General features: G+C 31.4%; 1 protein-coding gene across 1 annotated transcript; it reads left to right on the top strand.

Moving 5' to 3' along the window:
- Positions 1–10,890: 10,890 nt before the first annotated feature.
- LOC107485383 (protein FAR1-RELATED SEQUENCE 5-like) lies at positions 10,891–13,306 on the top strand. Its single transcript, XM_052260646.1, has 3 exons — positions 10,891–11,226; positions 11,496–13,163; positions 13,253–13,306. Exons 1-3 carry the CDS (start codon positions 10,891–10,893, stop codon positions 13,304–13,306), a joined length of 2,058 nt encoding a protein of 685 aa, XP_052116606.1.
- The last annotated feature ends 5,666 nt before the right edge of the window (positions 13,307–18,972 follow it).

The following is an 18,972-nucleotide window of genomic DNA, read 5'->3' as shown; positions in this document are numbered from 1 at the left end:
TTACCACAATTTCCTAACTTCATCCTATGATTAGGCTTACGAACAATATTTAGACTAAAGAAATGAAAATAGAAATCTAGAGGGTTGAGTTTGAGCTTTAAACAAAAAAATTGTTTTTGCTGAAAACAGGGCCACGCGTATGCGTGGGTCACGCATACGCGTCGATACGCATTTAGGCCAAGAGGCATACGCATCCCCTGATTACGCGTACGCATGCAAACCAGGCAGTAGCATTTATCCGCGAAGAGGGTATATGCATACGCAAAAGTTCCATGTCACGCGTATGCGTGGACATACGTTTTTCCAAAAATTTCACTAAGTTTCAAAAGGTGCAGAATTTTTGTTTTTTACCTCAAACCTTCGACGGACATAACTTTTTCGTTTTATATCATTTTTCCTTCGTTCTTTGAATGGTGTAAACTTCACGGATCCAATTTTCATACAAAACAAGTTTGAAATAATTTGAGGGTCTGGAAGCCAAGTTATAGCTCATCAAAGTTCGACCAAAACCAAATTTTACAAAAAGCTTCAAAATGTCATTTTCTTTTTAAAGCTCATTCCCGCCCAATTCATCATTCCTATAATCATCAATATCACAAAATTTTGACAATATCACAATAATCTCTTAAACCCTACCATTTCTCAATTCAATAACATCTCACTTCAACCTAAACTTCACAAGTTTATCATCAAACATCAACAAACCAACCTATATTTACATAATGCCAAAATCACAAGTTCTTCAAACATCATCACCTCATCATTCATCATTCCAATACCAACAAAACCAAGTGAATACCACACATACTCAAACCATATCATTATTACTAAACATCCAATACACATAATCATTTCAGTTTATCCTAAGGTCTCTAGCTAGCCTAAGTTTTCACACGACATTATATATTATACACGTGAAACCTAAACCATACCTTAGCCAATTTCAACGTATTAACCAAGGCAAACCACAAGGCAAAAGGGCAATGCTTCAATCACCAAGATTTAAATCTAACTCCACCAAGCTCTCAAATCAAGCTTCCAATGATTCCAAGAATATCCATATCATGCATTCATACACCTAACACATATATATACATACATATACCCAACAATTCAATATTCAACATAATCCAAACAAGAAAAACTAGGGTTTAAGACCCTCACCGTGCCCACAGACTACACGAACTAAATCTGTCAAGCTCCACAAACTAAATTGAACCTAGAGTACCAAATTAAACAAAATCTCAACATGGGTTCCCTTTAATTTCAAAAATTGAGGGATAGAGAGGCTGGGGTAAGATTGAAGCTTACCTATGAAATTGATCCGATAGAATTATAAGGCTCGATGCGGTGGACGTGTGGCCGCAAACGGTCGGCGATTAGAGCTCGAATGAAGAAGTTATGGTGGATTAAGGTTGTGGTGAGGGTTTAGAAGCTCTCTTCTCCCCTTGGCTATTCAGCGTTGATTTTTGCTGAAATGGGGAAGAAGATGAGCCCTAGGCTCATTTATTTGATGGGTTCGGTTGGGCCCATAGGCCTGGTTTATTTGGTCCCAGTCTAACCGGTTCGACCCGTTTGGCCCAATCTTAGGCCAAATTCTTTGAAATTAGTGTCAAAATTCTCATTTTAAAGAGCTCTATCCTATTTTAATATAAGATTTTCATTTCTAATTTTTCTTGTTAAAATTTAATTTATTGACTAATTATGTGCTAATTTAGCGGGGTTTACATCCGACCCACCTAATTAGGAATTTTACCCCCAAAATTCAAGTTTAGTAGTTTGAGATAGGCACATTGGTCGTTTCTCTTCTCAGGTTCAAGTTCTCAGGTGTGTTCTCCCATTCCAATTTTTAATCCGTATTAACATTATAAACAGTTCAATACCTCCCAGATTTAATTCTTTAGTCTTAATCGTGCACCGATTTTTATCCTGTCAAAGTAATATTTAAGGATGTGTAACTAGTTTCTCTCGAGGAAGTTCAAAAATTGTTTCTGCTCTCAAGTATCTAAACAGTAATGTTTTCTAAGGTATGGAAGAATATGAAGGGATCGACATTCTTAATGGTTATGGTTAGGCATTATACGTGATAATAACTCAAGCTTGAAAAGATAATAAACCCAAAAGTGATTGAATTACTGGAACGGTATTTGTTGTAAAATAACGGGATGCTCTATATCGTGGGTACAACAAGTTCTAGAGAGTAATAAGATATACAAGAAGGAGTTAAGGTGCACTCTTAGAGAGGAATTGAAATTCAAGCTGGTTGAGAAGAAGATAAAGTGCACCAAATTAAATAAACCTTAGCCGATGTCAACGGAATACAAGTTTTACAAAAGGGAGCAATTTCACTCGTGGAAAGTTCTTAAAATTCACGAATTTACATTATTATGACAAGGCAAACTCAGACTCATTTGGAAGAAATGAGATTCATGCAAGTCAAGGATAGGGTTAGGAGTTGATCCATTCATTATTTAAGAAGAAGTTCGGAGTAGAATTCTATTGTGAGCTACAAAAGAAGGTTAGGTCGACTCAGACGGATTCATTAACGCGTTCTCCAGTCCAATTAGTATTTCATACCAGGAACACTTGATTGAACGGATTTTGTCCTCTATTTTATAATCCTTCAAGCTTCTGAGTTCCATCGATTCTAATAGTGTTGTCGCACCATTCTTAACACTCTCGATCACTAACCTATGACTCAAGTTGTATGCTTACTCTTTCAATCCTCTTCTACTACATAACTCTAATTATTATTCTTCAAGAACCTAGTCACCCCTTCAAAGCCAAATAAATGTTGTTTTGTCTCACTAATTGAAAGTCATCATTCGATCATTCCCTTGGAAATCACAATTCTCACAGCTCGGTGTTGGATTATGATAAGTGCTACAGGTCATCATCATGCAAAGTAGTCAAAGTTTTACTTACTAATTCATCATTACCTCTAATTGGAGCATCTGTGCCCTTAGCACCATTGATGAATGGATATTTTATATACTTTTTGACATCATTTTCATATCATTTTTAGTAGTTTTGTTTAGTTTTTATTAAGTTTTTATAGGTTTTAGTGTTAAATTCATATTTTTGGATTGTATTATGAGTTTTTGTATTTTTGGCAATTTCAGGTATTTTCTGACTGAAATTGAGGAGTTGAAGCAGAAGTCTGATTCAGAGACAGAGAAAGCACTGCAGAGGCTGTCCAGATCTGACATGCCTGCATTCGGAAGAACTTTTCTGGAGTTACAGAAGTCCAAATGGAAGCTCTCAATAGCTATGGAAAAATGACTTCTAGAGCTTTCCAAAAATATATAATAGTTCATACTTTGCTTCGGATTAGAACGTCCAAAACTGGCATCCAACGCCAGCTTCCTGCCCCCTTCCAGGCGTCCAGCGCCCAAAGAGCAAAGACCAATGTTCAAACGCCCAAAGAGGACCCTCTAGCTGGCGTTCCACACCCAAAAGACCTCAATGCACGTGGCTTTCATCAAAACTCAGCCGAAACACTCACCAAGTTGGCCCCAAAAGTGGATTTTAGCACTAAATATACTGTTTTACCCTTACTAGTCATCTGTTTAGTATTTAAAGTTTATTTTTTACATAATCAGAGAACATAAATCAGTCAGCCCTATTTTTGTTTTTTCCTTTGTGTGTTTACTTTCGGTATGAGTTTCTAAACCTTCTAGGTTGAGGGGAGGAGCCCTGCTGAGTCCTATGAATTAATAAAAGTACTATTGTTTCTTCTTCGATCCATGTTTGATCTATCTCTAAGATGTATATCCCGATCTTCATCGTGGTAAATAGGATGATCTAACCAATTAGCTCTGTTCATCACATTAAGACGAACGTGCCTGATAAACACTCGCGTCTACTTGGGTTCATGTGAGTACCTGGAAGAAAAGCACGAGCCAATAGCTATGTTTATACATCTCTCAGACGGTTAATCCACGATTTCATTGGAGACTTCTTGAGACACCAGTTCAGCTGATCTTCGGGGAGATTAGGGTCTCTGTGGTATAGACTAGAATCCAAAGAAGCAGCGTTCTCTAATTCGGAAGATTCAACCTTATCTGTGGCATTTTGAGTAGGATCGTCAGGAGAATGACTTGCTAAGCGCTTCACCCTTCGTCAGATTGAATGACCACAGCCAATGGCATTCAAACTGTAGCAGAGGAGATCAATGACCATGAGCAATGGCTTTGATCACTTACAGCCTGCCATAGAAGAAGATCATTCACAAGCAAAGAAGACAATAGTACCAGAGTTACTTCAGAAAGACAAAGTAACTTCGACTCTCAACTCTATTCTTATTACTAAAAACACTTGTTTTACAAATACAAATTATGAATAGTTTCCTCTAATCCAACAACCTTCTGATTTCTCCTGACTAAGACCTGCAAGATAACCATAGCTTGCTTCAAGCCACAATCCTCATGGGATTAACCCTGACTCGCTCAGGTATTACTTGGATGACCCAGTGCACTTGCTGGTACTACTGCTGTACGAAAAGTGTGGGGTTTTTCGTACACGCGCACTAACCATCCGCCACCATAGTGTACACTCGTCCCGCCTGCGGAGCTCTTCTAGCTTCCTGACTCTTCTTTTCTAGGCAATTCCAAGATATATGCCCAGCTCTTCCACAGTAATAACATACATCCCAACCGGCCCTACACGGAGTGTTCGGGTGGTACCTTCCACACTTCCTACAAGTCAAGTCGTCCTGCGGAAATTGAGCTTGTTTTCTGCATCCTCTTCCCTGGTTATTCTTATTATTGAACCTCCGAAAGTTATTCTGACCTTGATGTTGCTGTGGAATATTGCCGCCTAGCTTGAAATCTTGAACTTTAGGCGCAAAACTTCTTCCTTGATCTCCCCTAATAAAGCTTCGGTGGTTACCCTTATCTAATGCCACCTTTCTCAGACATTCTTCAGCAACCCTGATTTTATTTACCAGTTCAGAGAAGGTTCGGATCTCCATCAGTACAATAGAGCTCAGAATATTGCTCATAAGGCCTCCTTCGATTTAATGCATTTCTATTTGGCGAAATCCTCAGGCGCACCTTGACAAATCCGTGAAAAGCGGCACAATTCCTCAAACCTACTAGTGTACTCAGTAACAGTCATTTGACCTTATTTCAGCTAAAGCAGTTCAAGTTCCTTAGCATTTCTGACTGAACTGGAAAAGTATTTCTTATAGAACTCTGTTCGGAACAAGTCCCAAGAAATCACGACACCATCTGATTGCAAGATTCGCCGTGTCCCCTGCCACCAGTGCTGGGCCTCGCCTTGTAGCTGATAAGTTCCAAACTCAACCCACTGCTCTTCAGGAACCTGTTGAGCCTGTAACACTCACTATATAGCCTGATCCAGTTGTCCGCATCGGTGGAGTTTGAGGTTCCTCTGAAGGTCGGAGGATGAACCTTCAGGAAAGAGGAAAGCGTTATAGAGCCCTTATCACCATTATTACCATTATTTCCATTGTTCATTTGGTTTTCCAGAGCTTCGGCTGTCGCCTACATAGCCGCAGCCATGTTTCCCAAGGCAGCCATAAAGCCTACAGGGTTAGTATTATTCCCTGTCGCTTTAGGAATAGCATTTCCTGTTCTGCCTCTACTTCGCCCGTGACCGTGTCCGTGAGTCGACATCTGGTCCCTTTACAAACCAAATAAGTGATATCAAGTTAATCAGTCTCAATATCGCAAGTTTAGTGCTTTAAGTCCCAAATGCATGCTCACAAATATTCATGCCACTTATATCAGTTAGATATCCTAATTAGAATAAATTATATTTTTACAAATATTCTAATAAAAAAATTACATTATATAATAATATATTTAACAAAAATAATTAGTTAATAAATTTTGAATATAATAATCTAATTATTTATCATTTTTAACAACCAAAATTTTTCAATTCTAACCTAAAATAATATAATACAACATAACATCCAAACACCGTATTATTAACATCCAATTATATAACACATTAACATCTTAAAAAAATTAATATTGGGGTGTTATTAAATTCCACATACAGCACCTAAAACAATTATCTAAAAAAATTAAGACAAATAACAATAAGTCAAGTTTGTGCAAAACAAGCAAACAAAAGAGCTAAACTATTAGATCTCCATTAGTGTCGAAACCCTATATATCTATGTCTCGTCAAGATGTTAAAGTGGTGAAGCCCTCTCTCTCCCTTCTTGGAGTTTTACTCGACGTTTTTGTGCAATAATTACGTCAAAGGCCTCCTTTCAAATTGTTTCACGCTAGAAACTTCAAATGATTTTGGATATGAGATTGGGTAATTGTGCGAGTATGTTTTGACTTTTGAGTGTGATTCTATTTAGATGTGATTTTCAATTTGAATGTGGAAGAAAAAATATAGCATATTTGATTGATTACAAGCACAATAATTACCATAAATTTGAGGATAACGGTGCATTTGTTATTTCTTTAGTTATAGATGTTGTTATACACGCGTTTATTGTGAATTTGGGTTTAAAAATAGATTAAATTATATCTAATTAAACTCATATGTGACCTCAATAAAAATTTGTTTAATTATTAATGAGTTATGATAGATAATCAATAATTTTTTTAAACAATATGAACAATTACCAATCAAATTAAAATACACTACACTTTTAAATTATTTATCTAAATCTTAATATTAGAATAACCATTCGTATACGGTATACCTAATATATTCATTATTCATATTATTTAATATTTTTATTGTCTACCTATATTTTTTCATTATTAATTAATATATTTTGGTTAAGTAGCACTTATATATAGGCAAGAACAACGCAAATAATAGACCACAGAAATGGAAGAGTTAGGATACTGTTAGGTCGTTACAGAAACATTGATTGTAGGCATTTATAACACACTATATATGATGATCAAGCTAAGCTGCACTCAAATTTAGTCTTCTCAAGCAATCTACATGTAAATAATCTCCACTTCATTGTCCTTTTATGTTCATTCCTCTTAATTATAACTCATCGCTAGGTCAGTATGGCTCCGTTTGGTTGATGTATTTGATGAGACATAGACACAGAGACACAGACATTAAAGACATGGACATAAAATATTTGTATCTATGTATTATGTTTGGCAAAAATAAGAAATAAGACACATATATTTAAAAAAGACTGAATTACCCTTCATTCAACCACAAGTTTTACCACCATTACAATACACCTATTATCCCAAACAATGCATGCCATCACCATTAAATTTTTATTTCTTCTAATAATTTTTTATTTCTTCTAATACCATCTTAAATTATCATTTAAATATTAAATATATAATTATTCTTGAAAAAAATAGAAAATTAAAGTTCAGAATTTATCAAAGATTAATCAAAATTTAAATAAATAAAAAAATTAAATGTACAAATTTTTTTTTGAAAAAAATAGAAAAGTAAATTTAGTTGTAGAATCTAAAAGAGAAAGAGAAAAAAAAAAGATTTGGAAAAATAAGAAGACAAATTTTAAAAACTCAATAAGGGTAAAAGAGTAAAAAATTAGTGTCTCACAAGTTGTGTCTCAGTGTCTCACCAAATTGGAGGTACACAAATTTAGTGTCTCCGTGTCCATCCGTGTCCTCCCGTGTCCTTCGAAAATCTGTGTCTCACCAAACCAAACAGCAGACATATGTCACCGTGTACCACTGTGTCTATGTCTCAGTGTCTATGTCTCAGTAACCAAACGCTACCTATATGTCTTTGCGAGTAAAAAGTAGAAGACATTGAACTGGTTGAGTAGAAATAATAGGTAACAACACATAAATAATACACCACAGCATATATAAAAATAATAAACCTGAGCAAACAAATAATTGACAACAGTACACAAATAATAGACCACAGTAAAAAAAATGGAAATCTACATGTCACTTTCTATTTAGTCAGATCATTGCAGATTCATGAACTTAAATTTAGTTTTCACAAGCAATCTCAATTAAATAATCTCTACTTCATTCTCCTTTTGTTTTCATTCTTCCTAACTATATGATTTATCACTAGGTCAATATATGTCTTCGCGAATCGCGAGCAAGAGCAAATAAACAATAATCAAATAAATAATCGTAAGTTTCTGTGCTCGTTATTAGGGTTTGAAATTGAAGTTCAATTTTCTCCAGGAATAAATGAAGTAGAATCAAACACTTTACCTTTGAGTTTTTGTGTTCTAATGTTGAGTCTCTTTGCTTAGGGTTTGAGATTTTGATATGAGAAGATTTTGAGTGTGTGAAAAAAATTTTCGATTTTGAATTTGGATATTTTGGAATTAGTAGATGAATGATTTTGGTTGTAAGTAAATGAAAATTGAAAAGGATGCTGAGTATTGAAGTAAAGCGTGTGTAGACATGTATTCTTGAGAATATTTTTAGTTGCGGTTGGATTAAATTAGTTGAACTTAGTTAATAAAAAGAATTGTACATATATATGCGACACAGCATAATAATTTATAGTATGTCTCACACCTAGGGTTCAGATGATTAAACATTTATACATTATTTGCCATCTTCTATGAATTATTGCTTATTAAACCACTTTGGTGATTGCTCTCATACCTCAATATTTATGATAAAATTCATACTCTGTATATGTGGATTAATACAATATAAACATGTGGTATCATTAATCTTAGTCAATTAATAATTAAAAAATTTTAAAATCTTAAAATTTAATGTATTTTAAAAGTGTATTAATTATTATTTGTATACAAATACGAATACGTATATATTTTAATCATATATGATTAACTATGGTTAAGTATTTTTGTTTATTAAAATTAATACAAAATTAAAATAAAAAACCTCTTTCCTTTCCCATCAGCATTGTCTTCTTCCCAAAACATTCACTAATTATTGTTTTTTGTTCTAAGTTAGACTCCTGAACACCCAACCCTTCGGATTTGAACCTCTCCACCATCGCCGTTCACCGCCGTCATTCACCACCGCTCACTGACACCGCCAGATCCCTTCTATCTCACAGGCATTCGTCGATCTCCATCTCTATCGCCCGTCGTTAGCGCCCCCTGTTTTCGCCTCCAACAGCAATGTCGCCACTGTCTCTCACGTTCTAAGCCTCCGTGACCCTGTGTTTGCTGCCTCCGATCCACCAGCATAGCGGTGTTCTCCATCACCGTCGCTGACTTCCACACCCCTGATATTAGGTTAGGTGTTCATCGTCTGATCAAACAATGAATTTCATTTATTTTGGTTATTTGGCTTGTTTCTTGCACGTTCAAACCGTCAGTTTTATTTTATTGATTTTTTTATGGAATAAATTTTCTGCCATGGATACAATTTTTCGAGCTCTATATCTACTATATAGATTGATCAATTAGATTAATTGCAGTATATGTATGATTGACTTTGGAATCTGAAGTAATTACTCGCCTAATTAGAATTATCTTTTCAGTTGTTGAGCCAGTATAAGTTCATTGTTGAAGGCAGCTTCATCATTTACATTCTTAATTTTTTTATCTAATTTAATTTAGTTGTGTTTGTCTTCCATTTCTCATGTCTATAGGCATTTAAAATATTTTCTATTCAGTTTAAGTGTATCTTTTCTTTGATTATCATGAGTTGTGCAGAGATGTTATTGGTTTCAATCCATCATATCTCCATTGCCAATCTACAAACCACACCCAAATAAAAAGAAGAGAGTTAGCAAAATTAACTTTTTTCTTTTTAGTACGGTACAAACAAATGCTAGTTTTACTTTCAGTCGGCCAAAATTACCTATTTTTGTGAATTAGTCTGTGTGCAAGACAGAAGGAGCATTGTGGGCTATGACTTAAATTTAGAGAAAGTAAAATATTATCTCATTTAAGAGTTTTTTCAAGTAAGGTTGAAAAGTTAAATTGTATATAATAATACTCATAGTCAACAAATATTTTTAATATACGTGTAATTATTAACAAATATTTTTTTATGTATTTATATTATTTTTTATATTTAATAAAAAATTATCACATAATTTTACTAATATTATTTTTTTAAAATTATTTTTTTGAAAAAGTATTCTAAAAACAAATAAATAATTTCTATTTTAAAATTTGAATTGAACTTGATTAGTATCAGAATAATTACTGATTGTCATCATTCAAGTATAAAGACAATAAATTAAATTAATGTAGTAATGTATTAATAATCATACAAATAAATAATCATTATTTAACATTTATTCCCACCATTAAAGTATAAAGTGATAACGTATTAATAATTTAATAAGGTATGTTTAAAGATAATAAATTAAATTAATGTATCTTTAAATGAAAATACCGAAATAGTTATTTTTCAAAATCAAAAAATTATAAAGACATTAAGTTGGGACATAAAATCAATGGCTTTAATTGTATTATGCCATTAAATATACATGGATTATAATTTGAGAAAGGTGTGGGTAAATTTAAAAAATTTTAATATTTACATGCTTATCTAATTTCAAATTCTAAAAATAGATATTAAAAACTACACATAACAATTTTAACAATTCTATCCCATTGTTCCAAAAAAATTTATGCAATAACCTTATATATACGTTACCAATATATTACTACTTGACATGTGCAATAATAAATGATTATAAATAAATGATTTCTTTCTTTTTTTTTAAAAAAAAAGACTTTATTAATTTATTAATACGTTACAAGCAAGTTGTTATTGCAATTATGAGATATACATTAATTGTTGATTCATTCAATTAATTGTTTCATGGTGAATCTCCTTCGTAATTGCTTCATTGTCAATTCTGAGGGATCAATTTGTGGTCAATAATTATTTTATGATTTAATTAATTTTTTATTTTATAACTAAATCTCACATCAATTTATTATTAATATTGTGTAACAGGTTTTGAGTAATCGAAGATATAAACATGAACATCGATGACAATAAGAATTTAAAGGAGTCTATCGAATGTAATGAGCTGTGTTTTGGGTATGATAATAGTTCTGACAAGGAGGAGGAAGATCTTATCACCAATGAGGGTAAATTTAGTGAATCCATGGAGATGTCGAATTATAGCTATAAAATTCAAGAAGTTGAGAAGAAGTTAAACGAATTAAGCTATGATGACATGTGGGGTATTGAGTTTGACAACGTTGATCAATGTTGTGATTTTTATAGAAATTATGCTGAAGTGCACGATTTTGTTGCGAGACTTGACGAAAAAGGACAAGATTTCAGTGGAAACCTTAATATGCGACAGATGGTTTGTAACAGAGAGGGTACACATAGAAAAAAGTACTTGGAGATGGAGAACAGAAAAAAGGATCACAAGCCAATCACACGTGTAATGTGTCAAGCAAAGATTAGATTTCACTATGATTTGATTTTACAAAAGTGGCGGGTCACCAAATTTGAAGAGACTCACAACCATGACCTCATCCCACCTAAGTATATCCAGTTTGTTCCAGCATATCGAACAATGACTGACGCTGATAAAGCACAGGCTGATAGTTTGCACTTTTATGGAGTTAGAACTTGTCATATAATGGGGTTTATGGTGGCACAAAAAGGAGGTCCAAACAGGACGGTAGTCACAAAAAAGATTTATACAATCATTTTGACAGATCGAGGCGTGCAAAGATAAAAGATGGTGATGCACATGCAGCATTGAGTTACCTAATTTCTAAGGCAGACGAAGATTCACTATTGCAAGGAAAGTTTACTTTGAAGGATGGTAAGCTTGATAATTTAGTGTCGGCCGATGGATCTAGCATCACTGATTACCAATGTTTTGGTGATGTGTTAACCTTCGACGCGACATACCAGAAAAATAAGTATAATAGGCCGTTGGTTGTCTTCTCAAGAACAAATCATCATGGACAAACATGCATTTTTGGTTGTGGATTATTATCCGATGAGAAGCGGGAAACCTATGTTTTGGTGTTGAATACGTTCATAGAGATAATAGGTAATAAACAACCTATAGCTGTGGTGACAGATGGAGATCTTGCAATGAGGGAGGCAATAAAAGAAGTTCTTCTAAACGCTGCACACCGTCTTTGTACATGGCATCTCTACCGTAATGCCTGTGAAGCTATAAAGAATTCAAAATTCTTAGATGGGTTAAAGCACCTAATGTATGAAAATTTTTTTCCTGAAGAGTTTGAGAGAAGATGGCATAACTTGATATCTGAGTACGAGCTTTCTGAGAATGAATGGTTGCAAAAGACATACAGGATCAAAGAAATGTGGGCTTTCTCATATTTAAATGATAAATTTTTCGGTGGAATCAGGACTACGTCACAATGCGAAGGTAGCCACTCCTTGATAAAGAATTACATTAGTAAAAAGTGCTACCTTTTGGAATTGATACACAACTTTAATGAAGCATTGACGCAGTATCGGACAAATGAACTCTTATCTGATTTTAAATCATTGTTTACAACTCCTGTGTTGACCACGTGTCTTCAAGACATTGAGAAGCAAGCTGCCGATATTTTTACCAGAAGCATGTTTAAAGAGGTTCGGTGTGAGATAGAAGAAGCTGGCAAATTAAATGTTGTTACACATTCAGTAAGCAACAATGAAGTTAAGGTGAGAATAAATAAATATAGGCAACCCGGGAGGGAATGTGAAGTACAATATGATAAAGTCACTAAAAAATTTGCTTGTGATTGTCGTTTGTTTGAAAGTCGTGGCATTCGATGTTGTCATATTTTTTGTACTATGAGACATGACCACATCGATATCATTCCTGATACTCTTGTCTGCACGAGGTGGACTAAAAATACTAAGAAGGATTGTGTATGTTCAGTTACATCCGCAGAAACTGACTCTGAAAATATTGCTGGTATTAGATATGGTGCTCTAGTAACACTATGTTTCACATTATGTGAGTCGGCATCAAAGAACCGAGATGACTTCATGGAGATTAGAGATGACATTTTTGGACTAATCCAAAAACTTAAAAAGAGACGCGATCCTGACTCCAATGTTCTTTCTAATGCGTGTATGGTCGGTGACCCAACTGTTGTGAAGACAAAGGGAGTCCTTCGTCAAAATAGATGGGCAATAAAATCTCGTAAGTGTTCTCATTGTATACGTCGTGGTCATACGATTCGAAGGTGTCCAGAATTATACAGTAGAGACGTCCTACATACTGGTCATCACCAATCGAGTGATGAACTCAATGATGAAAAGGTAATTTTAATTTTCTGTTTTATCAAAATTTTTAAAGATTATTTATCTATGTATTTAAATATTGTCTAATGTATTTTATTGTATTGTAGAGTTATTTTGAAGAAGAAATAAATTACCAAAGCAATGATGAGAGCAATGTTTAGAGTGTAGATCACAGATATTTTAATGACAATGAAACAAATAAATTAGCTACATACAAAAAAAATAAGAATGGAGTTAAGACTACCAAGCTATGTTAATGTGAACTTGAATATATAAATTTGCCTTTTCATAAGAACCATTCTTATTTTCTTTTTTTCTATCTTTACTTTTTTGTCTAACCTGAAGTCTTGTATATAACTTTTGTAAATTTTTTTTTCAAAAACAATAATTTGTAGTAATTTATTATATATACATTTTACTTTTAGACTTCATTAGATATATATTTTATTTTTATTTAATTAAAATTATACTTACTTAATTATGTCATGTGAAATACCTGTATGTAGGATACAAGAGTTGATGACACAAGTTTAAAGTCCAAAAAGTATAAGCAAATAAAGGTGTTCTAATATACGTAATGCGCATAAGGTTTGTATCTTAAATGGAATACACATATAATAGTAGTGTTTTTTTTTACTAATAAAATATTAAAATTTTGTTGTGTTTACTTTTTTAGAGTGGACAACCAAATAACCATGATACTAACAAAATATGTCAACCTAATCTAATAGATCCTATGAAGCTCCAGAATCAGCATTTGAATGGATTATCTATGTATTCTACATTTCCAGAATTTTCCATTCCACTTTATCATCCATACAATGAAACACCGTTATACCAGTCATATTCTCCATATTATTATAATGTGCCTAATGAAAATCTATTTTGGAATGGAGAGGTTCATAATCTTAATGAAAATCGAAAGCAGTGACTCATGACAGAAAGTCGTGGTATCGAGAGGGAAGAACATACAAAAAAAATTTTTTTAACGTCTTATGTGACGACATTTTTTTTGCCAGTTCAAATATGGCCTGTATAAGATTTTTATTTTGGTGATCAAGATTAAACACATTTACAAACACAAAGTTAATTTTAATATCACGTTTGTTAAGTATTAATTACTAATTTATGCATCAATTTTTTATATCTTTAGTTACTCAGAACGTGTTACACGATATTAATAATGAATTAATGTGAGGTTTAGTTATAAAATAAAAAATTAATTAAATCATAAAATAATTATTAACCACAAATTGATCCGTTAGAATTGACAATGAAGCAATTACGAAGGAGATTGATCATAAAACAATTAATTGAATGAATTAACAATTAATGCATATCTCATAATTGTAATAACAACTTACTTGTAACGTATTAATAAATTAATAAGGTCTTTTTTTTAAAAAAGAAATAAATCATTTATTTATAATTATTTATTATTGCATATATCAAGTAGTAATATATTGGTAACGTATATATAAGGTTATTTAATATTTATGTTTTTAATAATATATTTTAAAAAGGATAGCATAAATTATTTACTTATAAATCTTAACACTAATATTAAAAAAAGATAGCATAAAATATTTATCTTAAATACTAACTCTCAACTTTTAAAACAAAAATCACAAAAATATTTAATTTTTAAAATTAGTATAAATTAGGATTTATGATTTACGAGTATAAGGTTTAACATTAAGAGTTTGTTTTAAATTTGAATTACATCTAATAAACCTATTAGTAACTATTAGACATTATTATAATAACTATTAAACTTATTAAATTTGTTTAACATCTAGATATAAGCTATAATTATTAAATATTATTATAAATGCCAATTTCGCAACCCTAAACCCTAATCAAGTAAGTGAATAATGGTTTAACTTATTACTATATGTTTAAATTTGAATTACGTTAACTAGTAGATTTGAATTGTATGAACTTAAAACCAAAACCCTAATTATTAATTTCTAAACCTTAAACTATAATAATTAAAGTCTAAACCTTCAACTCAAGATTTTAAAAATTGGTTCAAACTAATCGATCAAACCAATCGAACTGTAAACTGATTAAGATTACGATTCGATTAGAAATAATAATCGTCTTTTTTAAAAATTGTTATTGGATCATCGAACCGGCCGAGAATTGGCTGATCAAATCAAACCGACATCCGGCCAGTTATCAAATTTTTCACCAAAACGGTGCTATTTTGTTCATTAATAAAGAAAACGGTAAAGTCCTGAACCCTAATCTACTTTTCCTTTTATCGACACTCACTCACTTTCCTTAATCCGGCTAGCTATTCCGCCGCACCGCTCCACACCTCTGTGCTTTAGAAGGCACCCTCATGCCCTAACTCTGTAATGGAGCCTCACTTGTCCTTATCTTTTATAAGATTATAACATTTTAGTTGATGGTATTTCATGTAATGTTTTAAATTTTTAATGTATTTTAAGGTTTATATTAGATTATAATTATATTTTAGGATGTTTATTTATAATTTATTTATATTTTTTTAATATAAAATATTTTTTCGGTTAAATTACGGTTGAACCAGTTGAAATAATAAACCAGTAAATCAGTGACTAAAACGGTTTAAATTTTTAACTCTAAACTCCAACGTCTAAAATCCAAATCCTAATTATTAACTTCTAAACCTTAAACTATAATAACTAAAGTCTAAACTCTAAACCCAAGATTCTAAAAATTGGTTCGAACTGACTGGTCAAACCGATCGAACCGTGAACTAGTTAGGATTACAATTTGGTTAGAAACAATAATCATCTTTTTTGAAAATTGTTATTGGATCATCGAACTAGCCGACAATTGGCCGATCAAACCGAACCGAAATCCAACCAGTTGTCAAAATTTTCACCAAAACGGTTTAAATTCTAAACTCTAAAACCAGTAAATCAGTGACTAAAACGGGTTAAACCTTAAACTCTAAACTCCAAGGTCTAAACCCCCTAAACCATAAATTCTATACCCTAAACCCTAACTTCTAAAACATAAACCATAAACCTCAATTTGAATTACATCAACTAGTAAATTTGAATAACTTGAACTTAAAACCCGAACTCTAATTATTAAATTATAAATCATAAACCTTAATATCAAACTTCTAAACCGTAAGCTCTAAATTCTAAATCTAAACCATAAACAACGTATGTTAAGTAAGTACTTTATGTTAAATAATCTTATATATAATTCTAATAATTACTATTTATCTTTAAATATTACATTGTAGAATAGTTAAAAATTTAGAATTTCCATTCAAAAAAATTAATTAAAATAATATTAATAATTTTTACTTTAATATAAAGTAAAAATTTATTAACATACGATTATATAATTTACATCTTAAAATTTTACTATAAACCATATATTCATTATCTTATAGTTTTATCGTACTAGAATATATCCTTTTTAGTAAACCTTCAAAACAATTCTTACACTAATAAAAATAAAGTAGGAAACCACAAATTATATGTAATAATGATTATAATAGGCCAAATTGAAAAACTTTCAAAATAAATATAGAAAGTTCTAATCAGTAATGTGTAATGGACTAAAATCAATCAACTTACCTAAAACAAAAATGGAAATGGCCTTTTGAAAATATGCACTAAACCACACTATAAAATTAATAGAATTGATTGATTAAATCTTACTTACACATATTTTTTCAAATCATTTCATTCTTTTCATTTACTTTTATTTACAAGAATTTATGGATGGAAATGGAGTTAGCGAAGCTATGTCCAAACGAACTAAGATTAATGTCCAAATCGATCCTATTGAAATATCTTTCAGGTATTTTATATAATATTTTTTTGTAATAATATACTTTTTTAAACAAAATATTAAGTACTAATATAACTAATTATGTATGTTATGATTTTTTTTCTTTTTTATACATTCACGACAACACAATATTATTTGAGCACAAAAAAAAATCAATCATAAAAAAAGAAGAAATCAAAGCACCAGAGGTAAAGTTCATTACTTAATTTGTCGTTTTTTATTGTTATTTGGGGACTCGTATTAAAATTTTCTTTTGTTAAAATATAATAAATTAATTTTTTTCTATTTTTTATCCCTTCATTTTGTATTGTGATATTAAAATAATTTCATGTCTTTAACAGGTCAATAATAAAAAAATATGAAAAAATGGATACACAACTCAAGCAAATGGAAGAAACTGTTAATAATCTTTAAAAGATGTATTCTATCAATCAACCAAAATTTTCTATTGATTTACCTCAATCTATAATGCCTTTCTTCCCTCTTATACCGTCAAATTTTTATGGTCCTTTTACAGGATTTACTCAAACCTCATCTCCATGTACACCTCCTTCGATTCATATGCATATGTCTCTATATCCTCCTGCCTTTACATTCTATATTCCCGACACACCACTAACCGATGCTATTATGGGAAAACTCAAGTCTCCCGTAGACAAAAATGCTAAAACAATAGTCAAGAAGACTAATACTAATGCTGGGCGTAAAAAAAGAATTACCATGCAAAGGTTCAGTTTCAGTTGGAAAACAACTCAATTCTCCAAATTCGTCACCAACTGAAATTTCAAAGTCTTTGTTGGATAAAGGTTCTCCAAATGAATATTCCATCAACTATAACACTTTACCGAACTTAAATTTGCGCCGGAACGATTTTGGAATTGAAGCACTATTTGTAAGTTACAATTTTTTCTTTTTTTTAAGTGAATTTTTTGAAGATTTTAAATTTGCTTGTATTCTAAAATTTTAGTTTATAAGAATTTTGTAATTTATTTTTATGTATTAGTTCAATTACAGTGGCTTCTAGTTGTATTTAGACCACTTGCTATAATGGAATTAGATGAGACAGACATATAAGTGGCCACATATATATTTGGATCTGACAAAGAAGATGAAATTAATAGGTAGATATAATATCAACCATATATATAATTTATATTTTTTTAGTGTTTTATAACATTATATATAAGACTTTAAATAATTACATTTTTTTATTACAAAAAAAGATTATGACAGACATGAAATTTTAGCAAGAGATTTCAAGTTTGATGCAAATAGAGACAGTTTTTTCAACTTAATTCTCAAGGGATGGATTGATGAAAATGTAAGTATTTTTTTTCTTAATTATCACTTTTTTTAAAGAAAATAAATATAATTATATTAATTTTCATGTTTTATTGTCTAAAAAAATGAGCCAATTGAATCTGATATTTTTTTATTTAGATACTATGTGTGTATGCTCATATGCTAACTAATGAAGAAAGGTTAGATTTGGGGTGTCTAAGATATTGGTATATGCCTACTGAATTTTCTGTAAGTAATTCATTATTAATTACATGTAATTAACTTATTTTATTTTTATATATTATGTTACACATTGTTAATGTATATTTTTATTATTGTTTAAAAACTTGCACTCATGGAAAAAAATTCTCCTTTCAAAATGATAGTACAGTATCAAAAATATTTTATGAAAAAGGTAGAAACTCTTCATAAGGTACAAATACTTTAACTTGAACTAAATATAATCTCAATATTCAATACTTATTTTTATTAAAATTTATTTAACTTAATTTTTTATTTAGATATTTGTGCCTGTCAATGAAGACAACATCTATTGGTATCTTGTTGTGTTTGATATGCACGAACGTCAGATAATTTGGTTGAACTCTAAGCCAAATTATGAAAAAATGAGAGAAATGATTTTAATATTAGGAAGCTGTTAGTTATTTAAATTTACAATGTTAACATCTATGATTCATATGTAAGCTTTTGTATAGGAGTAGTGTTTAACTAATTTAACTTA

This window comes from Arachis duranensis, chromosome 4 (genome assembly GCF_000817695.3).
Source record: "Arachis duranensis cultivar V14167 chromosome 4, aradu.V14167.gnm2.J7QH, whole genome shotgun sequence".
In the NCBI taxonomy this organism is placed as follows: domain Eukaryota; kingdom Viridiplantae; phylum Streptophyta; class Magnoliopsida; order Fabales; family Fabaceae; genus Arachis; species Arachis duranensis.
Note: the sequence above shows the minus strand (reverse complement) of the source record. Positions and strands in the feature narration are given on the sequence as shown.